Source organism: Alosa pseudoharengus, unplaced genomic scaffold (assembly GCF_046254945.1).
Source record: "Alosa pseudoharengus isolate Yale_2024_CS ecotype anadromous, Long Island Sound unplaced genomic scaffold, YU_APseudo_1.1 YU_APseudo_1.1_scf_7, whole genome shotgun sequence".
NCBI classification, from domain to species: Eukaryota; Metazoa; Chordata; class Actinopteri; order Clupeiformes; family Clupeidae; genus Alosa; species Alosa pseudoharengus.
In genome coordinates, this window is record NW_027468859.1 from 1295949 (window position 1) to 1322600 (window position 26652).

The 26652-nt window shown below is 41.6% G+C and overlaps 2 protein-coding genes across 7 annotated transcripts in view; one reads left to right on the top strand and one right to left on the bottom strand.

Moving 5' to 3' along the window:
- LOC143110087 (cathepsin B-like) overlaps positions 1 to 3928 on the top strand; it is an 11461-nt gene extending 7533 nt beyond the window's left edge. The window contains exons 7-10 of the mRNA XM_076272919.1: positions 130 to 273; positions 1664 to 1780; positions 2114 to 2242; positions 3642 to 3928. Of these exons, the coding sequence (XP_076129034.1) occupies positions 130 to 273; positions 1664 to 1780; positions 2114 to 2242; positions 3642 to 3718 (467 nt within the window). The 3' untranslated portion in view covers positions 3719 to 3928. The remainder of the gene's footprint in view (positions 1 to 129; positions 274 to 1663; positions 1781 to 2113; positions 2243 to 3641) is intronic.
- A 107-nt stretch (positions 3929 to 4035) lies between these two features.
- Positions 4036 to 18255, bottom strand: LOC143110085 (interferon-induced protein 44-like). 6 transcript variants are annotated; one of them, XM_076272911.1, is made up of 7 exons: positions 17718 to 18255; positions 11319 to 11370; positions 11029 to 11224; positions 6327 to 6479; positions 6043 to 6214; positions 5833 to 5933; positions 4036 to 5074 (listed from the first exon to the last, which is right to left on the bottom strand). In XM_076272911.1, exons 1-7 carry the CDS (start codon positions 18208 to 18210, stop codon positions 4886 to 4888), a joined length of 1356 nt encoding a protein of 451 aa, XP_076129026.1. In that variant the 5' UTR covers positions 18211 to 18255; the 3' UTR covers positions 4036 to 4885. The 6 variants fall into 6 exon arrangements, with proteins under 6 accessions (XP_076129026.1, XP_076129030.1, XP_076129029.1 ...); XM_076272915.1 differs by lacking the exons at positions 11029 to 11224; positions 11319 to 11370 and adding an exon at positions 7799 to 7899 and having other exon boundaries at positions 17718 to 17794; XM_076272914.1 differs by lacking the exons at positions 11319 to 11370; positions 17718 to 18255 and adding an exon at positions 7799 to 7899 and having other exon boundaries at positions 11029 to 11163.
- Between the last annotated feature and the right edge of the window lie 8397 nt (positions 18256 to 26652).

The following is a 26652-nucleotide window of genomic DNA, read 5'->3' on the forward strand; positions in this document are numbered from 1 at the left end:
TGGTGGTTGATGATGGCGATGATGATGATGATGATGATGATGGTGATGATGGTGATGATGGTGATGATGGTGGTTGATGAAGATGAAGATGATGATGATGATGTTTGAGTGCTGATATCTGACCCGCAGGCTGCCGGCCGTACACCATCGCCCCCTGTGAGCATCATGTCAACGGCACGCGCCCCCCCTGCTCTGGAGAGCAGGACACCCCGAAGTGTACGAGCCAGTGCATCCCCGAGTACAGCCTGTCCTACCCCAAAGACAAGCACTACGGTAAGCCATCCCAGAATACAGCCTGTCCTACCCCAAAGACAAGCACTACGGTAAGCCATCCCAGAATACAGCCTGTCCTACCCCAAAGACAAGCACTACGGTAAGCCATCCCAGAGTACAGCCTGTCCTACCCCAAAGACAAGCACTACGGTAAGCCATCCCAGAATACAGCCTGTCCTACCCCAAAGACAAGCACTACGGTAAGCCATACCAGAATACAGCCTGTTGTGTGTTGTGTGTGTGGTGTGTAAAGTGTGTTGTGTGTGTAAAGTGTGTAAAGTACCTATCGCAAACGTGCTAATTACCAACCATTTCGTTCGAAAATTCTTAAAACAACAATGTTTTTTTAATACTTCAAAATAACATTTGCTAAATGAACCTTACATTTTTCAGTAGCCATAGGTGTGTAGATTTGAACAAAATCTAGTTTGGTTCTTACCGGGGCTTTTACTGCCTGAAATATCCGATTTTGTTTACCACGCTCGGAGTTTAGTGCTGGTGGGTGCTTATTCCCCATCTTTCTCAGACACATGAACGGTTAGCCCGAGAATTCTTGTCGGCAAATTAAAATTCCACTGGAGCTCCAAGCGGATTTGTACACGCAGCCTTACAACACTGTTTACAGCTCTTCGAGTCACGGTAAAATGTAATTTTTGGTACATACCTAATTTAGATAAACTTATGGTGTGGGTGCTTGCGTTTCTTTAGGAATCCGCCATCTTGGTTTGTATAGAAATGAATATCAAGTGACACATACACGTAAGAGGTTGGACATACGTATGGTAATATGTGACGTTCCAGTATGGTGTTTGATCTCTCTCCTGCGCTATGCTCTCCCAGGTTGTGTGTTGTGTGTGTGTGTAAAGTGTATTGTGTGTGTGTAAAGTGTATTGTGTGTGTAAAGTGTGTTGTGTGTGTAAAGTGTGTTGTGTGAGTGTAAAGTGTGTTGTGTGTGTGTAAAGTGTGTGTTGTGTGTGTGTAAAGTGTGTTGTGTGTGTGTAAAGTGTATTGTGTGTGTGTAAAGTGTGTGTTGTGTGTGTGTAAAGTGTATTGTGTGTGTGTAAAGTGTATTGTGTGTGTGTAAAGTGTGTTGTGTGAGTGTAAAGTGTGTTGTGTGTGTAAAGTGTGTTGTGTGAGTGTAAAGTGTGTTGTGTGTGTAAAGTGTATTGTGTGTGTGTAAAGTGTGTGTTGTGTGTGTGTAAAGTATGTTGTGTGAGTGTAAAGTGTGTTGTGTGTGTAAAGTGTATTGTGTGTGTAAAGTGTGTAAAGAATCCTGCGCTCTGCTCTCCCAGGTTGTGTGTGTGGTGTGTGTGGTGTGTGTTGTGTAAAGTGTGTATTGTGTGTGTAAGGTGTGTAAAGTACCTATCATGTCTGCTCTCTGCTCTCCCAGGTAAGGACTCGTACGGCGTCCCCTCAGACCAGAGCCAGATCATGATGGAGATCTATAAGAACGGGCCGGTGGAAGCAGCCTTCAGTGTCTACGAGGACTTCCTGCTCTACAAGACAGGTACACACACACACATGCACACCTGCACACACACACGCACGCACACACACGCACGCACACATACATACACACGCACGCACACACACACATGCACACGCACGCACGCACACACACCAGCTCACGCACGCACACACACACAGACACGCACACACATACACACATTGTGTGTGTGCAGTCAGTAGGTGTCTGCAGTGAAAATGTGACTGAGTGTCTGTGTGTGATTGTCAAGTGCATGTGTGTGTGTGTGTGTGTACTGACCATGGCCTGGTATGTGTGTGTGTGTGTGTACTGACTACTGCCTGGTGTGTGTGTGTGTGTGTGTGTGATCGGCAGGTGTGTACCAGCACGTCACTGGGAGCATGTTGGGGGGTCATGCCATCAAGATCCTGGGCTGGGGCCAGGAGAACAGCACCCCCTACTGGTTGGCTGCCAACTCCTGGAACTCTGACTGGGGAGACAAGGGTGAGTGCAGGACTCTGGGTAGGGCCCGAGCACCGGAGGGTGAGTGCAGCACTCTGGGTAGGGCCCGAGCACTGGAGGGTGAGTGCAGGACTCTGGGTAGGGCCCGAGCACTGGAGGGTGAGTTCAGGACTCTGGGTAGGGCCCGAGCACCGGAGGTTCCTGCCTGTGATGCACAAAGAGGCAAAGGCTGCATGTACAAGCACACAAAGATAGGTCAGGAACATGTATAATTATAACACTTCATAAGGAAAGGCCAGGAACATGTATAATTATAACACCTCATAAGGCAAGGTCAGGAACATGTATAATTCTAACACTTCATAAGGCAAGGCCAGGAACATGTATAATTATAACACCTCATAAGGCAAGGTCAGGAACATGTATAATTATAACACCTCATAAGGCAAGGTCAGGAACATGTATAATTATAACACCTCATAAGGCAAGGTCAGGAACATGTATAATTATAACACCTCATAAGGCAAGGTCAGGAACATGTATAATTATAACACCTCATAAGGCAAGACCAGGAACATGTATAAATATTTCACTTCATAAGGCAAGACTAGGAACATGTATAAATATTTCACCTCATAATGCAAGGCCAGGAACATGTATAAATATTCACCTCATAAGTCAAGGCTAGGAACATGCAACATGATGTCACAGGGCAAGGTTAAGTCATAGTGTCACTGTGCCCCCTAGTGGCTGAGTGCAGCAAGTGTGTCATGTGTAGATGCTCAACTCATGATGTCTTCTGTGTGCTAAGCTTTGTGGATCTGTGCACATCGACAGTCTTGGTGTGTGTGTGTATTTAACTTTTGCTCATTCTTAGACACGTGCAGCTGAGTATGTATGAGTGTATTAGAATTCACACACACACACCTGCACACACACACACACCTGTTGGCCATGATGCAGCTGATGGTGTGTGTGAGTGTCACAGCTCTGCTCATCTCCATAACACACACACACACACCTGTTGGCCATGAAGCGGCTGGTGGTGTGTGTTGTCACAGCTCTGTTCTCCTCCATAACACACACCTGCACACACACTCACCTGTTGGCCATGATACAGCTGACGGTGTGTGTGTGTGTTGTCACAGCTCTGCCCTCCTCCATAACACACACCTGCACACACACACACCTGTTGGCCATGATGCAGCTGGTGGTGTGTGTTGTCGCAGCTCTGCTCTCCTCCATATCACACACCTGCACACACACTCACCTGTTGGCCATGATACAGCTGGTGGTGTGTGTGAGTGTCACAGCTCTGCTCTCCTCCATATCACACACCTGCACACACACACACCTGTTGGCCATGATGCGGCTGATGGTGTGTGTGAGTGTTGTGTCACAGCTCTGCTCTCCTCCATAACACACACTCGTCCCTCCCCAGGCTACTTCAGAATCCTCAGAGGGAAGGACCACTGCGGCATCGAGTCGGAGATTGTGGCGGGGATCCCTCGAATGTAGACCCCCCCCCCCACTCAGACCCTGCGGTCCAGATGAACCTCACACACACAATCACACGGAGGGTTCTGACTGGTGATGACCTCACACACAATCACACGGAGGGTTCTGACTGGTGATGACCTCACACACAATCACACGGAGGGTTCTGACTGGTGATGACCTCACACACAATCACACGGAGGGTTCTGACTGGTGATGGAATCATCTGATTAGTCATGTTGCCACTACTGTCTACTAAAGTCTACAGGAGTTAATATGGCTGCAAGTGCTCTTTAACATGACATTTCTATAAAATAAAATAAAATAAATACAAAATGTACACCAAACTATTGTGTTTATTTAGTTCAGAAGTACAATTAGTGTTAGACCTGAATTAACATGGTGAATTAGGTGCAAAGGAAATGTATTAATGTTGTTAGTCATTATTTGAGGAAAAACCAAGCACATGAGGTAAAATATTTACTATAAAGGCTGAATTTCAAACTATGTAAATTACAAGATTATTTCAAAACTCAGTCAGACAAAGGTCATGTCTGTAAGTGAAATGAACACAATCCCTTCCACTTTAAAATATGAGATGAAAGTGTTAAACATTGTGAATCAGTGTTGCAAATGACTTCAAAGGGACATTGTGTGTCTGTATAATCATGTGGTTACTCATTACTTGAGTAAAAAGCCTCACAAAGTGCAACAGATAAAAGTTTACAAAGCGAGTAGGCTGTTAATTACGAGAGAAAGACTATACAGTTCCTTTCAAAACAAATATAATGTGAAATCCCAGACGTTCTGGTACACATGATCTGAGTGGGTAAAGCAAATCTACAGAATCCTGGAGGGGTCATTGCAAGATATTTTTTTGATCCAGAAAAACGTGCACTCATTTTACTAAATTGTGCTCTCATTTTAATTGTTGTAAATCGAGAGCACAATTTAGTCAAATGAGCGCACATTCTCTCGATACACAAATATATATGTTGCAATGACACCTCCTGGACTCCGTACAAATCCCTTCTCTATCAGTGTGGCCAAACGAGCCGTGTGTGAGGGCGCCCCCTCTGGCTAATCTGCTGAACTGCTGGCACAGACGCACTGGTCATCTAGCGCCCCCTCTGGCTAATCTGCTGAACTGCAGACTCAGATGCACTGGTCATCTAGCGCCCCCTCTGGCTAATCTGCTGAACTGCTGGCACAGACGCACTGGTCATCCAGGGTGTCATCCACGGCCTGCAGGATGCTGCGGACTGCACTCAGCAGCAGGATGTCAGTGTTGCAGTTGGTGGACAGCTCTGAAGCGTAGTTCCTCACGGGGAGAACAAAGGACAGAGGCATCCCCATGAAGTCTGCTGCTTTCTGCATCTACAACAGAAAAGTACAGAACTGCGTTCAAAATGGAAATTTCCTACAAGTTGCTAGTGAGTCATTCCACATACAAATACCTGCTTAAGTGCCCTTTAAAACAATAAATACCTGCTTAAGTGCACTTTAAAACAGAAAATACCTGCTTAAGTGTACATTAAAACAGTACTGCTATAATATTTTCATTGTGGTGGACTGGCCCCAGTCACTCTAGGAATCTAATTGAACGTCAACAGCGTGCGCCACTGTACAGAATGTATAACGCTACCTGCATGAAGTAGCCACTCCACTAATGGCTCCCACACACAATTGCGTTCCGTCAACGCATGCTAGTGGGTGTTCTCAACGGTCAGGGGTGTGTAGCCTACTATGCAAATGCCTTGAAGTAGGCCTATAACCGTAATTTGATTGGCTGGTGCCGTCTGTTCTTGTCCGTCGGTGCAGCAAAAGTTGAACTTCTCAACGCAAGCGACGGGAGCAACGCGACGCAACGGACCCACAATTCAGTTCGGCAACGAATGTAAAGTGAACGGAATGCGCCTCCAGCACTGCAGCGCACGCAACTGTGTGTGGGAGCCGTAAGAACGCCTTCAATCAAACAGTCATTCCTGTTACGTTACCTTGTCCTTAAACACAGTCACTCCTGTAACGTTACCTTGTCCTTAAACACAGTCATTCCTGTAACGCTACCTTGTCCTTAAACAGTCATTCCTGTAACGCTACCTTGTCCTTAAACACAGTCATTCCTGTTGTGTTACCTTGTCCTTCACGGTGCGGCTGGTGTAGACGTACTTCACGTCCTCCTGGACAGCGTGGCACACCTGGTCAACATGCGTCAGCAGGACTATCTGTGGAACATCTGTGAAACAATCACAAAGAAGGAACATCTAGAGCTCAACCATCTAGGTCCTCACATCTGTAAATTATGGCTGACATTGTTTTTAAATATCAAATATTTACAAACCCACCCAGATCAGATATCTCTGCTTGAAGCCTCCTCATCATCTTCTGCAGATAATCGCTGTAAGTGGTGACTTTGCGTGCGTCCAAGAGAAAAAGGGCACAGTGGATCTTATCCTTCATGCCCGGCTCAGCCCTGTAGCCAATGGACTGGCTGCTTAAAGGTGTACCGGGCTTGAACTGAATGGAGGGGGCAGAAATAGACACTACAGTTAGCAGGTAAGCCCTTAGAGACACACCAGTGTATCTCGATTATATGATCATCCTCCAGAGTGCAGGTGAGTTCTCTCACCTTGTAGCCCTCGGGCACGTGTCCTTTAATGACCGCACGTGCATCAGAGACGCTCAGGCCAGTCGCCCCGTCCTCTCCTAGCGCCATGACATCACACAGCGTCAGAGACGTAGCAGGACCCCCTCGCTCTGCTCTGATGCTGCTGGACTTCAGCTGCAACAGGACAGAGTGGTCAGCACCATCAGAGCCTTTTAAAATCCCTATAACTGTGTCAGACGATCAAACAAAGGCCATAAAAATAAAGACTCATTATGTCTTTTTAGTTATTTGTTTATTTGTATTAAAGGGATATTCCACCATTTGGGGAATTACAATAATTTTCCACCTCCCCTTGAGTTAAACAATTGATTTTTACCTTTCTCCAGTTCATCCAGCCGTTCTCTGAGTCTGGTGATAATAGTTTTAGCTCCAAGTTAGAAATTGTAATAAGACCAACGGAAAATGAAACAGTGATTTCCTAGGCTAATTTCACATGGAACTATACTCTCATTCAGACGTAATAATCCAGTCACTAACCAATTCGTCTGCTGCAGCTCAACCTTGTTGCTGGAAGTTAGCCTACAGGGACTATTTTCAGGTGCTGCATGATATCATTGTGCTGCTGCGCCCATGGTGTTCCTTGATTATTACGCTGGAATGAGAGTATAGTTCCATGTCAAATCAGCCTAGGAAATTACTGGAAATCTTAGTCAATTTTAAACGTGATGCTAGCAGGCGAGAAGCTCTAAGAAGGTCTAATCAGATTCAATGATCTATGCTAGGCTGGAGCTAAAACTGGTATTGCCAGACTCAGAGAATGGCTGGATAAACTGGAGAAGGGTAAAAATCAATCAAAATCAACTCAAGGGGAGGTGGAGGAGGAGACAGGCGTCTATATGAGACAGACCTTTAATTCCCTTTACACAAAACTTTTCCTCTGCAAAGATGAAAAATATTATCGAATTCATTATTTAAAACACACTGAATGTCTACCTATATGACTACCCAGATAGCAAACATACACTGGGACGGAACTGGGCCACACCTACCACAACGTCCGGCACGGATCTGCATAATGGACCTGATCCGGCGTCCAAACGCACATCGGTCCAAAACTGGTCTGGATCCGTTTGACGGATCTGGTTCCAATAAGGGCTAAGACTGGCCCAGTTCCGTATGATAGTCTGTGTTACTGACGTGTTCCAGATCTGCTTATCATATGCAATACGGGTCCGCTTATTGTGTGTGGTACGGACCCGTTTATCAGATATCAGCTGGCTTTGTTTGACATGTGAAATGTGATTGGTAATTAATTATCCTGAAAAATCTGTTTGCTACACATTTGCTAACAGGTTCGTTATAGGTTCACCCAGGCTAAAGTTCATAACGTTTTCCCAACAGCTCAACTAATAAACATAAGCTAGGCTACAAACACAATGGGGGGTAAAAAAAACTTTACAAATAAGTGTCTTTTTATTTTTTTATTCAACAACCTGGCTGTAGAAGTGCAATCCCAGACAAAGTTTAAGTCGTGTTAATTCCACTGTTCCCATCGATATTCAGGCTGTCTTCCTCAGTCATCTCCATGGTCAATCTGAAACAACACAAAATAAACATTAGCCATTTATTCCTTTTTGAAAATAGGCTAAGTCACAATTACACTCGTTTTTTTATCAGTGATCCTGTTAGCGTTATCACTGTTTTTTCCAAAATAGGCTAGTTATTGTGATGGCTGTTTTGCTTAAGCTAAGGTAGTAGCCTATATTGCTGGAAAATAATAGTATAAACCTACAGTAAAGTTATCAATCGCTCGGCTGCTTGTTGTTGTCTCTGAATAAACCAACAGAGATAAAAAGCAGATAGCCTACCTTGAAAAGTTGGGCAGTGTCCTAGTCCAACCCCAGGCTGGCAAATCATGTCAAAAGATTGATAGTGCGCAAACCAAAGATCCTTGATTAACGTTACTGCTTGGACTTCTGCATGCGTATCAAGAATATGGGGTTGTCTCATAGCACTGTTTGATCTGACACAAACAACAATTGACTACTTTTACCACTGCTAGGTAATAATAAAAATAATGAAACGAGCATATGATCAACATTGAGCCAACTATATCTTCTTTTCCAGCCTTACTGTAGAAATGAAGTGGCCATGGGAACATAGTGCACCCCCATGGTTTCTAAATTTGTGCCATTCCAAAATACCTTTTTTTTTCTTTAGCAGCCAGTTGACAATGAAGTAGGGAAAGGACAGTCAATTTAGCAGAATCAGCACCTTAATTAATATCATTACCACCTGGGTCGGCTGTGAAAAAATGGTCCTTCGGCTCATATCCGTATCACAGGTTTGGGCCAAATCAGTGTTTTGTATTTTAAACGCATTTCCTGACTTCCAGTTGAGTTGCGGAAATCGGACCTGGGACAAATCTGTAAACCGGTGATAAAACAGCATTGCTAGCAGAGCTGAAACCTGTATCAGGAGTAGACCTGGCCCACAGCCAGATACCGTATGTCCGCTACAGGCGGATCTAAAGGCTTTTTTGCGGATCCGGCCCAAAGGAAATTGCTATCTGGGTAGGCTATCTGATGACAATTACGGATCATCATTAATTTAGTGTTGAGATGTTGTTCATTGAGTGAGATACAGTAAGATCCAAATAGAATAGCCAGAACAGATGAAACACATTTTAATTAAACGTAATCTACAAAGAGATCGTATCACACTGAAAGCTCATATTTTGTCACTAGCAAATAGCCTATATCGGTCCTTTGTCAAATACAGTTGCATTATCAGCCCTGACCAAAACCGTTCAGGAATTATTTATGCAAAAGTGGAACGTGCATGTTTCATTCTCCCTCCTTTTCGGCACGAATGAAACAGCTTGAGAGAGCATGAACCATATTGTTTCCCCCGTTTTGTATTTGCCAAATTTGACAACAGTCTACATTCAAAGCCTACTTCCAGGCGCGCGGGAACATATTTTTGACCAGGGGTGCTGAATAACAAAATAATCATGGATGTCTGACGATTTCTCCCCCAGCATATGATTCGAATTTAGACAGCTAAATACGCCATTTCACCGCCGTGTATGAGTAGGTCTAAGAGTGAGACGTTTTATAATGCCTTGGGCAGCCACATTCCACTGCAACTATGCGCAGCACTTGCCACTCCGACTCATCAATAAAAACTGTGCGCGCACACACCAGTCCCATAGAAGCGCACTTGACTTTACATCATTAACCTATTTAAGTAGGTTATATAGCCAGAGAATGTCCGTAGACGGGCTCTGATATAGCCTAGTCTAAGGTAAATTCCTTTTCTGACTTCTTTCTTTTTATCGCCATGGCATTTAGAATAAAGAATAACGTTCGCGAACCGTTCTGGTTTTGTTGCCAGCATAAAAACAAGCTTACCATCGGCCTATCCGCAAATTTTAAACACAAGGGATGAATTTAACGATGATGAAGTCGGACATATGGCATAGCCTAGTTCATATTGGAAAAAAAGTTATACAATTTGGAACTCTAGCTTTTCCCCACCGCAGTCTTTTAATGCCATCTAATCATAACGTGCGCAGTCTGCGCCATACTTAAGCCCAAATCACACCCAAGATTCGCAACGAGATGAGCACACTGCAAAAAATGAAATCTAACCAAGTGTTGATAATCTTATATTAAGATCAAAAAATCTATTTGGTATTGCTTTTAGTATGAAAAGACTTACCTAGCGCTCTCTCGAAAGATCATTTTGACTTAATTTAAGAAGACTTTGACTTATTTTAAGGAGTCTTATCAAGACAAATTTGCTCAACGCACTGGCAGACAAATTTGCTTGTTTTTAGGACAAATTTGCTTAACGCACTGGCAGACAAATTTGCTTGTTTTCAGGATGAGATGTCTTAATTTAAGAAACGTTTGACTTATTTTAAGTCAAATGATTTCATGAGAAAGTGCTAGGTAAGTGTCTTTATACTAAAAACAATACCAACTAGTTTTTTTATCTTGATATAAGATTAATAACACTTGGTTAGATTTTGTTAGATAAGCAGTTTTTGCAGTGCAGCAACTTGATGCAACATTCTAAAACCTTGCAACTGTGACCAGACATGTGAATGCTTTGCGACGGCTTGTAACGACGTGCTGTTTTCTGTAACGGTTTTGTGTCATTGCGAATCTTTAAACAGACGATCTGACGGGTTTTAGAAGATTAAATACAACCCGAAACTAAAAAACAGACCAGGCCTCTACTGGAGACCGGCCTTTAACCCAAACCTGTAGCCACGCCAGGCCTCTACTGGAGACCGGCCTTTAACCCAAACCTGTAGCCACGCCAGGCGTTTAAAAGAGACAGGCGTCTCTTAGGGACTCGGCGATTATTTGAAGTTTTACGGTAATTCCCCAAATAGTGGAATATCCCTTTAAGTTACTGTGCTACATTCACTGTGCCTAAGTCATGTGTGCTCCATGTACCATACGGGTCCAAAGACAGAATGCAGATAACAGGAAAGGGGCGAATGGGGCATCAGAATGCAGATAACAGGAATGGGGCATCAGAATGCAGATAACAGGAAAGGGGCAAATGGGGCATCAGAATGCAGATAACAGGAATGGGGCATCAGAATGCACATAACAGGAATGGGGCGAATGGGGCATCAGAATGCAGATAACAGGAATGGGGCGATGGGGCATCAGAATGCAGATAACAGGAATGGGGCAGCAGTTACCTTCTTGAAGCCAGGGGGCGCACATGTGCCACATGAAGGCATGTGAGTCATGTGTTTATACATGACGGACCTGACGGAGTTGATGAAACTGGACTTCCCCACTCCGACTGGACCCAACAGTAGGACTCTTATGCTCTTCAAAGACTCACTCATCACTTTGTGGGACACGAAGCTCTCTCTCAGGTCTTCCCTAACCCTGAACACAATTAGTTACTTAGTTTAACAGGGTGTATTCTATAAGCGTTTTAATTGTTATTAGGCTAAAATTGCGACTGTAGCATCATATTCACCTGTCAGTCCATGAAACCTCCCGCCACGGGAAGGGCAAGACATCCCCAACCACTAAATAGAGGAATACACAAACTATGAAATTAATCAACAAATATGAATTGGGTCATTCCGTGTCAAATTAGACAAAATCCAGGAAAATGGTTGCCGCATGTTCTCAAATTTTGCTTAATGTTTGTGTACATAATGTTAAGGTCCCATTTTTTGGCTAAATTCCAATGTTGTCAATGTTACATTTTTTTCAACCTGTTTTTAAAATAAATAAATAAATAAAACACTCTCAGAAATGCCTTATTTTGGAGGCCATGTTGGGGCTTTAATATTTTAAAAAGTATTATTTCTAGCCTGCCCAAACTTAGTAGGATGGGAAAAACATGTTCTCAGTGTGACTGGACTATTAACAGGCGTTTAGAATGCCATTTTGTGTACAAAGTGATAATGATGTACAGTTTCATTCATAGACAAATACATTTCATTCTTGTCTCTGAGGTAAAACAATGATTTTGACTACTCTAAATGCAGATATACCAAGATAGACACATATAAATATATTAAATATATGTGGAACTATACAATTTTAATTTTATGAAAATGACCATCTTCAAACCCATTATATATAGCAGGGGTGGGCAAACTTATAAATATAAAAATCTATATATTTTTTATAGCCTATTAAAAGTATTTGGTTTAATTGGTTAAAAAATGCTGCTAATTTGATGCTGTTTCACCAATGTATATATTGTGCATTGTCGCTTTAAGAACACTTTTAACACGTTTATTTCTCAATGATCTTCTGCCCGCTCCGCTATGGTTAGCGCTGCACCTATGGTTAGTGCTGCACCTATGGCTGCTCACAGTTTATAAATGGTCAGTAGTGGGAACTACTGTTGCCTTCATGATTTCCTTTTAAAAGTTTCTTATAGGGTCATTCCACGTCAATTGAACCAGAGCCCACGCACTTAGGTCTCAATAAATTCTGAAAAAATTACCAGGTGTACCTATGTTACCCAGGAGACACCAGTGTTGTGCGTGAACGAGTTCAAAAGAACGCGTTCATTGAACACGCTCATTTTTTCGTGAACATTGAACTGAACGCAGCATATTTTTTAATAAAGAACTTGAACGTGAATTAGTTCACATTATGTGTCATGAACGGCAGACATCACTGTAAATGAACGTTGGAATTTGTTTTCCATTGAAAACTGAGTGACATGTTTTCTCTTTTGAAATGCAATGAGAGAAAGTTCCTCCCTCCCGTATTCTCGCTGGTGCCGCTTAAATCATGTATCACCAGACAGATATGGTTTTGACATTGTGTGCGCAATGCATTGCGGGCAACGTAGTGTCCGGCTGAGAATAGTTGAATAGCATACTGGCTTCCGCACAATGTTACCCGTGATGAATTGCAGCAGAGCGGGGTAGGCATAGCAACGCCGCGTAGCAGGCAACGACGAGAGCGCGGAGGGCTGGAGGAGCGAGAGAGAGAGACCAATGACGAGAGTGAGAGAAAGCGCTGCAATTTAAAAAAAAATGGCTAGTGGAAGTGATGGCACGGAGACTGGTCTAACTTGTCTGTACTGCTGCAAATTTCATCACCTGGTAAGAAACCCACAATTGCAGTGTCATGAGCAAATGTCTACAATGAGCAGCTTCAAAGAACGTATAGTGATTTCTAGCTCGTAGTGTGAAAAAAAGTATTTATTTGAATATCTCACAAAAAAAAGTAAAATGAACTGAACTTTGAACTAGTTCAGAATTAAAATTGTGAACTTTGAACGTGAACTGTTCACTTTGAGCATGTATGAACTGAACTTGAACTAGTTCAGAAAAGCTGTGAACTGGCACAACACTGAGAGATATACTGTAAAATTACTCTTATGTAAGATCAATACTTTCCAAGATCCAAGAGACGGACAGTTTTACAGGGGGAGGGGGGTGTTTTTTTTGTCAAAGTTCACAAGCCCACAGAGCAAGAACTAAACCATGTAGGAGGCTCACATTTTGCATGCTGGTACATAAATCAGAACAGTATGTTGCAAAATCGTCATGTTTGGTCTGGATAATCCAGCATGGTCATAGCTGTCCCTCAAAGTTTATACAAATTTTATTTTTTGTTTTTGGCTGGACTCTGTTTAGGCCTTCAGAAGACATATTTGTACTCAACATAGGCTCTTGATTTATTTTCCTTACTGAGATAAGTAGAAACACTCTCACAAAAAACAATGAACAGAAAATAAATTCCTTCAGGGTCTGAACAGCAGACCTTACAAGTCTGAAAAATCATTTTGGTTCTCATTTTCAGAGCACCCAAACACCTTGTGGAAATATGCAAAGATTTTTTTTTTCTTTATTCTCCATGATCCTTTCTTTTTAAAAACACCAATTTGTCTTATGCAAATCTTTCTTTTTCACTTTCCACCCTGAACATGGGGAAAATGCACCATTGAGATCAATATGTTTTGTATAGAGCTACCACAGGTTACTCTATACAACCACAGGTGGCACTGTGGTAACTCTACACAAAACATATTGATGTCAATGGGGCATTTTGCCCATGTTCAGGGTGGAAAAAAAAAAAAAAAATATATATATATATATATTATATAGGCTATACGGCCTGATGAAAGTGGACAGCAGTGGACAGGGACATACTGACCAGGCTACCGAAGTTGTGTGGAAGATCTGCTCCAAGAAAATCGTTGTGAAAGGCGTATAGACAATCAATCTGAACACTTGCGTATGCACCAACCAGCTGAATATTACACATTGCCAGCCTTCGCTGGGCCAAGCAAAAAAGCTACTTAAGACTACTATCGTGGTCACTCATTTAAAATCTTCAGTAGTACGCTATGCAGCATCCCACGTTATCAGGCTACCGTCTATGCTGACTATGAAGGCGGCGGGAAGTGAAAGTAAAGGGCTGCGATCGCGCAGTCCAGGCTATATAGGAGGGCGAAGTAAAAACACTTTTACAAATAACGAATCCCGATTACCACTCCGCTGCTGTCTGGGACTTCTGGTAAATGCATGAAATACAAGCCTTACAGTGAAAGTCGGATAGGCTACCTTCTGATCCTATAATTAACGAAAGAAATTGTTTATTTTAACACAGAGAAGAAGGACGCATTTGGCACTGTAGCCTCGCAAAGATATTTGAGCGCTAGAATGTCCTAGTCGTAGCCTAACAATTATAATTCTATAGGACTATTTTCTGCTAAAACATTAGGCTACCGGTACATATTTTACGTCCAATGTAGGCTACAGGGCTGCGAGACATGTAGGCTACAAAAACCGTGGTAAAGTTGGTTTTATATTGGACGTTGGATATTCGACACATTCGAAAAATCTATTTAGCACTGACTACGAGGGTCGAGTTTGTGTCAAACCAACTTTAATGTGTTTAAACAAGGCCTGCCTATATTACACTATTCAAAAATGCTATAAATCTATTATGCGGCATTTTTTACAGTTAAAAAATTATATAAAATCAAAGAGGGAGTTTTTGGAAAAAATAAGCACGTGTATTATGAAGGGCAGTTAGCTGAGTGTAACAGATGTGTTTTAACATGGGTAGGTTGAAAGTGGAAGCCGCATAATAGATTTATAGCATTTTTGAATAGTAAAATATTAATATAAAATCAAAGAGTGAGTTTTTGGAAGAAAGAAGCTTTGTGTACTATGTAGGGCAGTTAGCTGAGTGCAACAGATGTGTTTTGACATGGGTAGGTCAAAAGGTCAAGCCGCATAATAGATTTATAGCATTTTTGAATAGTAAAAAAATAATATAAAATCAAAGAGTGCGTTTTTGAAAAAAAGAAGCTTTGTGTACTATGTAGGGCAGTTAGCTAAGTGCAACAGATGTGTTTTGACATGGGTAGGTCAAAAGGTGAAGGCACATAATAGATTTATAGCATTTTTGAATAGTAAAAAAATAATATAAAATCAAAGAGTGCGTTTTTGAAAAAAAGAAGCTTTGTGTACTATGTAGGGCAGTTAGCTGAGTGCAACAGATGTGTTTTGACATGGGTAGGTCAAAAGGTCAAGCCGCATAATAGATTTATAGCATTTTTGAATAGTAAAAAAATAATATAAAATCAAAGAGTTCATTTTTGAAAAAAATAAGCTTTGTGTACTATGTAGGGCAGTTAGCTGAGTGCAGCAGATGTGTTTTGACATGGGTAGGTAAAAAGGTCAGGTCGCATAATAGATTTATAGCATTTTTGAATAGTAAAAAAATAATATAAAATCAAAGAGTGCATTTTTGAAAAAAATAAGCTTTGTGTACTATGTAGGGCAGTTAGCTGAGTGCAGCAGATGTGTTTTGACATGGGTAGGTAAAAAGGTCAGGTCGCATAATAGATTTATAGCATTTTTTGAATAGTAAAAAATTAATATGAAATCAAAGAGTATGTTTTTGGACAAAATAAGCTTTGTGTATTATGTAGGGCAGTTAGCTGAGTGCATCAGATGTGTTTTTGACATGGGTAGGTCAAAAGGTCAAGCCGCATAATAGATTTAAAGCATTTATAGCATTTTTTTTACATTAAAAAATATTTATAAAATCAAAGAATGGGTTTTTGGGAAAAAGAAGCTTTGTGTACTATATAGAGCAGTAATCCGAGTTCACCAGATGTGTTTTGACATGGGTAGGTCAAAAGGGCAAGCCGCATAATAGATTTGAAACATTTAACATTAAAAATTGTATAAAATCAAAGAGTAGGTTTTAGAGAAAAAGAAGCTTTGTGTACTAGAAAGGGCAGTAAGGCGAGTTCAGGAGATGTGTTTTAGTATGGGTAAGTCAAAAGGTGAAGCCACATAATAGATTGAAATCTTTCATCAGCATAAAAAATTCATAAAATCAAAACATGGATTTTTGGACAAAAGAAGCTTTGTGTAATATAGGCAGGCCTTGTTTAAACACATTAAAGTTGGTTTGACACAAACTCGACCCTCGTAGTCAGTGCTAAATAGATTTTTCGAATGTGTCGAATATCCAACGTCCAATATAAAACCAACTTTACCACGGTGCTACAAAAAGACAATTACACATTCACGTCACAGTCAGGAATTATTTGAATAAGACGGTAGACTAATAAGTCTTTTATTTTACAAGACGGTAGACTAATACGTGATAACTGTTTGGCTGACAGCCTTTAAAGTAGGCTCAATTTCATTTCCAGGGAAAGTTTTTTATGTTTTAGCCTGTTACACCAGGAATTAGTGACTGGCATGTGGGGGCGTGGCATCACGATGGTTGCTTCCCATCGGGATGCCTGTCAACCATTACGATGGACAATGATATCGTCCATCGGCACAACCCTAATTGAGTCTCACATTTTTAAAGTCTCAATGTGTCCATTAGTTTACACAGAATTCACTAGAAGTCATTATTTAAGGGGTTATTTTTCATTTTTTTCTGCGGGGCATGCCCCCCCCCGACCCCCCTAGCAATCCTGTGTGTGACACTGGGCTAACCTAGCGTTCATGGGCTTCGTAAAAACCTTTCTCCGAGTGAAAACATCATCATTCCGCATCATTCACGTCACTTAATGTGTGAGTCAGAGGTCGGAAACTGGGGCTAGATTTTGCTAACAGAGTTGCCCAGTTAGGGGCTCGTCATCACTTTTGTCGTCACGTTGTAGTTCGTTTGTAGTCCATGTGGCCTTTCATGTCCAACAGTTTTAATGTGAACTTGGGAATTTGCCCTTTTTATCACTTGAAAAGCTGCATATCTTTCTTTCACGAGCATCTTACACTATATTTTAAGCAAATATAGTTGTTTGTTTAGGATTAGTGAGTGTATGTTTTAACCTTTGTTGTGGCATCCGTGTTTGTCACGCATTCGATGGCAAAGCACTTGAACACTTGCTGTCGGAAAAACAAAGTAGCCATGGGGGCGGTCCTTGTCATTCCGAGGTGCTCTGAATGCACCCTAAGCCCTCAATGTTTCAAATGTCTGGCTCCGCCCCTGCTCTTAGGCTTAAAATGCTTTCGGGAAACTGGACCCTGGCCTTCTTGGCACACATCTCGGATTTATGTGAATTATTTCCTCAACTAGGATTTCTTATGACTTTTAGTATGTTTTTCTGGACACCTCATAGAAATGATCTAATGGCCTCCTTACACCAAACAACTTTGACAAGATTTGGGAAAGATTATTCAAAGACTGGAGTCTTTTGAGTAAAGCTTGAATGGGGGGCATTAGTTAAAAAGACTACAATCTTTTAAGAATCTTTCCCAAATATTGTCAAAGTTGTTTGGTGTAAGGTGGCCATTAGCTGCAAAACATTATTTTTATAATTAGTCTGTCGTAAAATGCTACTTTGCCTGGACTTTATCTGATTTTACATAATGACTCAATAAGTTGTGAACAATTTGTCAAAGGTTCAGTGCAGACTCACCTTGAAGACTAAGCACCTCCACATCCTTCAAACCCCTCTCTTTTGTAGTATCGTTGTAACTCTCCTCTTTCCAGTTGGTCTTGAATACTTCATCAGATGAAAAATGTACGAAGATAAATGTCTGTAACGCACAAGCGACACGCAGTCTAAACGCTTTCCCAAATGACAGCTGGCTGTTTGCAAAGGCAACAGTTTCGGACTCGGAATTATCTTGTGGGGAGATTTTTGTTGCATTTGTTGTAGTCAGATCAAACAGAAACGCATCCTTGTCGCTTCCGCCATTTTTTGGAGGTTTACTCAAATATGCTCCTCGGGCTGCTCCTGATGCCAGATGTACTACAATAACGAACTGTCCGACGTCATCGAATTTTTTAAATAATGATCCAGGAGTGTGCTGACTTGCTTTGAAAAGCAAATGGAGTTTGATAGGGTAAGGAAATAGTTTTTGCAATTGCTGCTCCGTTTCCAAATCCAACGACGATATTATAGACATGTTCAACTCAACCTTGTTGTGAGGCCTAGCCTATATGACGTGGTATCCTATTTGTAGCCAAGCAAGCATAGGTTTGGCCTACTCCTCGTTTAGATTAGGTTACTAACGGGGAAGTGAAACCTTTAAAACGGAAGGAACCGAAACCGAAACTGATTGTTTTAATGTCCCAAAAAGTCCATTGACAATTATCATATGTGATACTATATACTTTTTTAACGGGGCAATTGTTTGGAGACTCTTGGGGTGGACGACGGTGAAGTTAGCACCACTACTGTAAGTTAGCCCTTGATTTGAAATACGATGCAGTTAAGTTTCGATTCCACCCTAAAACAAACAAACAAACAAAAAACATCACGCCGCTAGGTGACAGTCTTGACCACATTTCCCCAGAGCCAGAGTATATGGGCCATTCTACCTACCGAATTCGTGCAAATTGTACAATCTTCTAGTCCGGCAGCCAAATGCCATAATTTAGGTGAACCTGGTTTTGTGGGTTAAAGTTTTTTTATTGCTGTTTCTTGTTGCCAAGGGGTAACTCAATAAGATTAGAGAGGGTGCCCGGTGATATACCTTGAGCAATTCTCGATATTAAGCCTTTCCTGTTCAATGTGTTGAAGGCGAGGCACTACAGGTGAATAGGGTAAAAAACTTAACTAGCAGATATCACTATGAAAATCCCCCAGTTGGTTACTTACATTTATATGAAAAACAAATGTATTACAAGTTGTCTGTAATTTAATGTTTAAATATGCAAATTAGTAGTGGTGCAACGGATCCGTGATCCGTTCGGATCAATTATTTCGGTTCGGCACACACATGATCCGCGGATTGATTTATGAAAAAACAATTGTGCGCATGTTCAGTCCACACACAGCGTGGTCATGGCGAGCGGAGGAACGAGGAGCTTGAACGCCCCGCGTCATTTAAATCCCCTGTCTGGGAGCATTTTGGTTTCCAAAGTTAATGTTGAAGGAAAGAGGTTAGTGGATAAACCGTGACGGTGTGTAGGCACTGTGGCACTAGAAAGCCATACAACAGTGGAAACACATCTGCCATGGCCACGCATTTGCAGCGACATCACCCCGGTGTTTCACTGACAGGAGTGAAACCGAAAGCGGCTCAACAACCGCTTATCACCGCGGCATTTAAACAGCCCCTTCCTGCACAATCCGACCGGGCTAAAGCTATCACACACGCTATCGGTGTGTTTATAGCTGCAGACATGATGCCATATTCAGTTGTGCAAAACGAGGGTTTTAAATACATGATGAGCGTGCTCGAGCCACGTTACAACATTCCCTCGCGCACCCACTTCAGCTAAAAGATTGTGCCAGATCTTTATGAGCAGGAGAAGAAAAAGGTTGTGGATGAACTATCTGTAGCACCCTCTGTTGCACTCACAACAGACGGGTGGACGTCGAGGGGAACGGTGAGCTATGTGACAATAACAGCTCACTTCATCACAGCAGACTGGGAGATGAGAAGTCCGGTGGTGCAGACACGCCCCCTCTACGAAAGTCACACAGGCAGTCATCTTGCGCAGGTACTGACACAAGCAGTGGAGGAATGGAAGATAAAGAGGCCCACTACTAATATCCCAGTCACAACTGATAATGCCAAAAATCAAATAAATGCAGTGAATGAGGCAGGACTGGGCCCACAGATAGGGTGCTTTGCACATGTAGTGAATTTGGCATCACAGAAGGGAATCTCAGTCAATAGGATGGACCGCCTCCTTGGGAGGATCAGGAAGGTGGTTTCCTACTTCCACAGAAGCACAACAGCCAGGGCCGGAGTGGGGCCACTTTTCAGCCCGGGAGTTTCAGGCCCAAGACCGGCCCATGTTTTCCATAGTGGTGGAAATTGGATAAATGAAGCAACATTTCAGCTCCTTCTATCCTGTAGTTTTTATTAGTACCATGGTTCAACAAATGTGTAAAGGTTATAATTCACTTCAACTGAGAAGTTAACAAAAAATATTCCACTATTCCACAAGTTAACAAAAACAGAAAGAAAGAAAAAAGAAAGAAAGAAAGAAAGCCTTTGAAATGTAGCCTATCCCACGCTTCCCACAAAGAGGCATATTGAACTAATGTTTAGGATGTTTTTGCATGGGTAGGCTATAATGTTGTTTGGTGATTTAGCCTACTCCTTTACTACACCCTTTTCTGAGCAAACAAGGCATATATGTTTATCATGTAGCATAATTGCTCTTTCTTACATTAAATAACTATAAATTATCCTCTCTACTTGTCCCTGTAGTCATGGCCTCCTCATCGCTAATTTCGGGCTCATCATTTTCAGTGGTCGACTGGTTGATCTGCTGCTCAGAGGCTACAATTTTTATATCATGCTTCAGTGTTGTTATCAATATTTCCATATGCAAAGTCTATGAATCAGATACAAAAGGCTAATTATTTATATATTATATATAAATAAATATATATAAATATATATTATTTAATTTAAGTCTTTTAATATGTTGCTTGCGAATAGCTTGACAACACTACAAACGTACAATATTAGCCCAATAATTACATTGTCAATAGGCTAATCATTGCTTATAGGCTATCTCTCTTTACCAGTTGCCACTTTTGTCTGTAATCTGGAGGCTTGGCACATTTAGCAGCATTCTACCTGGCCGTTTCTACCTGGCCGTTTCATCCATCCTGGCCTCTTTCTACATCCATCCTTCCTGACGCTTATGGCTACTGTAGCCTAGGGCCGGCCCGGCTATCCGTAGGATATCTGAGAAAACTTTTTGGAAAAGACGGGCGATATGGACCCAACCAACTCTTTTTGGGAGGGGAGAACTCCCTCACACGGTAGGCTACAACCCATACAGAGGCAACGTTGTCATGCACAGAATGCGGGTCCTACTTTAAGAAAAGATAGACTAACGTGACAAATGTCAATATTTTTTTTCCTCGACCGGCCCAAAAGTGAAGCGGCCCATCGGGAATTCTCCCGATTCTCCCGATTACCCACCCCGGGCCTGACAACAGCTGCTCATGTGCTTAAGACAAGGCAAGAGATGCTAAAGCTGCCTACTCATAAGCTCATACATGATGTCCCAACAAGGTGGAATTCCACTAATGATATGTTGGAGTGTTATCTGGAGCAGCAGGCAGCTATATACTCTGCGTTGACCGACAAGACCCTAAAGAAAAATGTCAAAGACATCATAACCCTCTCTGATGATGATGTGAGAGTGGCAGAGGAGGTCCTCCAGGTGCTCCACCCCTGCTATAGGCAATGATTAACCTATTGGCAATGCAATTATTGGGCTAATATTGGACGTTTGTTGTCAAGATATTCGCAAGCAACATATTAAATTACTTAAAATATTAGCCTTTTGTTAAATTGAAGATTGATCTGTGTAGGCCTATGCAATAAAAATTGTAGCCTCTGAGCAGCAGATCAACCAGTCGACCACTGAAAATGATGAGCCCGAAATTAGTGATGAGGAGCCATGACTACAGGGACAAGTAGAGAGGATAATTTATAGTTATTTAATGTAAGAAAGAGCAATTATGCTACATGATAAACCTATATGCCTTGTTTGCTCAGAGGAGGGTGTAGAAAGGAGTAGGCTAAATCACCAAACAACAATATAGCTTACCCATGCAAAAAACATGTAGCCTAAACATTAGTTCAATATGCCTCTTTGTGGAAGCGTGGGATAGGCTACATTTCAAAGGCTTTCTTTCTTTCTTTCTGTTTTTGTTAACTTGTGGAATAGTGGAATATTTTTTGTTAACTTCTCAGTTGAAGTGAATTATAACCTTTACACATTTGTTGAACCATGGTACTAATAAAAACTACAGGATAGTAAGAGCTGAAATGTTGCTTCATTTATCCAATTTCCACCACTATGGAAAACGTGGGCCGGTCTTGGGCCTGAAACTCCCGGGCTGAAAAGTGGCCCCACTCCGGCCCTGGGCTAGGAATAATACATCAACAAACCCCTCTGTAAAAGCCATCTAAATATGGTTAGGTATAAGACTGGATAGTTTGGTGTATGTAAGTGCTTCTGAGGTGCAGATTTCATTCTCAGAGTGGGAGAGGAAACTCATCCAGGTGCTAGCATCTCTCACTAGCACGTCTCTTAAGGTGTTGAGAGGGAGGTTTACTTACTGCACAGCTATGTAACTGACTACTGCCCTCTTTTAGCTGATGTACTTTAGCTCTGTACTACTGTTCTAGTTTTCATAAAATATAGTGTACATTTATTTTTTATTTTTCATCGTAGTAGTCTATGTTCAGAGCCTAACCTCGCCATTCAGAAAGAGAATATTCATTTGTAAGTATTGATCCATAGACATGCATTAAAATACTAAGGCCTAATAATACACATAGGTCAGTCTGACTAATTAAAAACAATTTTTTTTTTTTTTTTAAATCCAGTCTTGATTTTTGATTCCACTTGACTGAAATATTTAAATTCCCATCCCTAGTTGACATAGTATATAGCCTACTTGGATATTAAAGTGAGAGTTTTTAGTTTGGTACAGAGTTCACAGTCATGGAGCCTGAAAACGAGGAATGCTACTTCAGTTGGAAATTCAACTGCCATTTGAAGAAGGATTCATTGATCCGTTACTGAGCGCAACCAGTCTACATTTTGGAGATGAAAGAGTGAAACCCCTTGTAGCTCTAAGATGCAGTTTCCAGGTTAATGGTGTGCCTTGCACAATGTTCTGTGCATGTTTTAAGGTACTGTAGGATGTTCAAGAACAAATGAGCCAGAACTGATCAAAACTAATACTAGAGGAAACGTACATATTCAGAATTATTACAGGAGATATCTGAAATTAAGAATTTTATTTGACATAGAAAAGGGTTAAATTTCCCCAACTTGAATGCATGAAGTATTGTCTGAAAACTATCACACGGCAAACTGTTTTAGTACATTCTATTTGAGTTGATTTGCTTTTGATATGTGTACTCACCTTGAAATTAGAGGTATTTCCTATTTTTTTCCCCATGATTTCGGCACATAGGGCTTCAAGGGTTAATATATGAAATTGCCCAAGGGATATCACTGGGCACTCAACTAAATATTAAAGAGCCACCCCAAGTCAACAAGTTTAAGCAAAAATAACCCCATGACCCCATGACTCCCGGACTATTACTGCCGTTATCTGAAGTACAGAAATGCATTAATTGGTATAGAAAAGAGTTAAATTGTCCAAATTTGAACGCATGAAGTATTGTCTGAATAACTATCACACAGAACACTATATTTTAGTAAATTTTATTTGAGTTGATTTGCATTTGATATGAGTAGGCCTACTCACCTTGAAATTAGAGGTATTTCCTATTTTGTTTTTCTTTATTTTGGCACATTGGGCTTTTTTCATATTTAAACATTAAATTACAGAAAACTTGTAATACATTATTTTTTTCATATTAATGTAAGTTATCAACTGGGGAAGTTTCATAGTGATATCTGCTAGTTAATTTTTTTACCCTATTCACCTGAAGAGTCTCGCCTTATATTCAGCACATTGAACAAGAAAGGGTTAATATGTGAAATTGCTCAAGGGATATCACTGGGCACCCTCCTAAATCTTAAAGAGCTACCCCTAGTCTACAAGATTCTGAAAAAAAAAACTTTAACCGACAAAACCAGGTCTGACCCCATGGCTGCCGGACTATACTGAGAGCTTGTACAATCTACTGAGAGCTCGCTCGTTCGCTCGCTCACTCGCTTTCGGGATTTTGCTTGGGGTTGCCGCTGCCATGCCACGCTACGCCGCTCCGCTGCTTAGCGCAAGCCACGTATTCCAGCAGTTCTGTCTCCGTCGCTCCTGCCTGCTCTCGAAGTGAGAGTCCGGGAAAAGGCTGGGGATTGCCTGGGCCTGTGTTCGAGGCCTTTCGTTTTGGACTTTTGTTGCAGCCTTAGTTTTTGTTCTATAATACTTTTTGTTATATTTTTGTAAATAAATATTTTTGCATTGATGCTCCGCAGTAGTTTTTGCCCGTCTCCTATCATTTGCTCACGTCCCATAGAACCCCTAGACTGGGACGTGACAGTAACATTCGTGCAACTACTATGTTTTCTAAGTTATTATGGTTTATCTATTACTCCTGTGACGTCACCAGCCCCCCATCAATGTCCAAAACTCCCCAAAATGGTCTCAATCGTTTGTGCTATGTTTGTGCTGATTTGTGCGCTGTTAAAAATAACATTTGTGCAGCTATGTTTTTTAAGTTAACATGCTTTGTTACATGGGTGACGTCATCCAGTCCCTCATCAGTGTCAATCTCCTCAAAATAGCCGCGATCACTTGTGCTATGTGCGTGCTGATTTGTGCCATTTAAATTAAAAGTTTAGTTTCTTTAAATGGCACAAATCAGCATGCACGTAGCCAAAGCGATCACAGCTATTTTGAGGAGATTTGGACACTGATGAGGGGCTGGATGACGTCACACCTGTAACAAAGTGTTATAAATGTAAAAAACATAGCTAAATAAATGTTATTTTTAACGGCACAAATCAGCACAAACGATTGAGACCATTTTGGTGAGTTTTGGACATTGATTGGGGGCTGGTGACGTCAAGCGAGTAATAAATAACGGTGTCGCCACACCAACTTGGAAAGACCTTAAATTTTAACCAAAAGCTGAGGCAAATAAATATGTTTTCAGTCTGTTTTTAAAAGAGTTCACTGATTGAGAAGATCTCAGTTCAGAAGGTAGAGAGTTCCAGAGTGTAGGGGCATAGTGACTAAAAGCACTAGGGTTCGACCGATATATCGGCCGGCTGATATATCGGGCCGATATTTGCGTTTTTTAAGTGTATCGGCATCGGCCGATAAGCGGCTGCTGAGTTCGCCGATAGTTTTTTTCCCGGCATTATTTACAGACAGGCGTGACAGGCAGCTCTGTGTTGCTGGAGAGGCAGCAGTTCACGTGCAGACCATGCACTGCCCCTCCCCCACTAGCAGAGTGCTGGAAGCCTGCTCCTCAGGACAAAGGTGAGTTTTAAACTTTTAACTGTTTGACTTAGCTGAAATATTGCCATACACTTTGAAAGTGAAAACACGTTGTTCTATAGCCTATGTGCTTGCATTGTAACTATAGCTAAGCATTTTTTGGCTCCAAATGTAAAACGCAAATGCCTGTATTTAGGGAGCTGCAAAAGTTGTAGGCTATCCATATGCTTAACGATAGCTGTTACAAACATTGGTCATAGGATTAAGTAATGCCGACGTTGTTCCGTGGTAGGCTATTTGTAGGAGTTTTTGTGGGAGTTTTTCAGCGGCTACCTGGCTGAGGTTTAGACGCATGTGGTGTGTGTGTGTGTGTCTCTCCCTTTCCCTCCCTACTTGGAGCTGGGCGGAGTTGCCATCTCAGAAACACAGGGGGCTGTATTTTGGGTCACCAGCGCATGGCGTAAAGTTCGTTATTCACCGGCGCGAAGTTGAATTCGTTATTTTGCACCTTTATTTTTTAAGCATTGCACCCAGGGGTGTGGCAATTAACAACCTATGGAGGGACCTGGCGCATTGTCTAAAAATCGCTATCATACACCACCTAAACCTGGTCAGAAGTCAATGGCGAGTTGTTCATATGCTATTTTAAGAGCGCATGTCAACAGTCATATTGGCAGGTGCACGCACCATCCTTCTATCATTCATGAACGCACACCAGCGCACGTCCATGCAAAGCATTACAAATTGCACGATTACAATGGTAAACATAATTAGAATAAAGATATTACGAAATACTGTACATCTCATGATGAGTAGTTATTCACCATCATTTGCAAATTGGTAATGACGGTTAAAAGTGATAGGGGAGAGGCGAGAGACACGTATGGAGCACAGCTGAAGACGCACTGTCACGAGATATAAGCAACTCCTCTGCAGGATAAATGTTGTTTTATTCAGTCATTTGAGCAACATTAGGGTAAGTGTTGCTTTTTCCAGCCTATGTTTTCGATGGTAACCCATTGTCAGTCAATAGTGAAAGTAACTGCATATAACTGTCTTGTCGTTGACTGACTCCTTGGTGAAGTTAGTTTCACTTTGCCAATGAGTTCAAATAATAGACGAGTGCAAATGCGTGAAGGCTATGCTAGGTTTTAGTAAAGCATGGTTTAAGAATGACTATTCCATAAGGTCTTGCAAGCAGCCTCCTTCAAATGCGCCGTTGAATGCCAAAATACCGACAAATTATTTGACATATCGCGCGTTGCGCCGTTAAAGGGAAGGACAGATGTCATTCTCATTGGTTTAAAATGATGTTACTAGGAACACCTTGTTACGCCATGCGCTCCACTTTTGAGAACGAAACCCCTCCCAATGTGAACTGGACATCCTACTAAATTTGAATAGACTTTTGACGAGTGACGATGCACTTTAGAATGTCATGATAGGGCCCAGGAGCTTTAATGATGAGAGATAGCGATAGCATGGACAGTTAGCTTGTTTA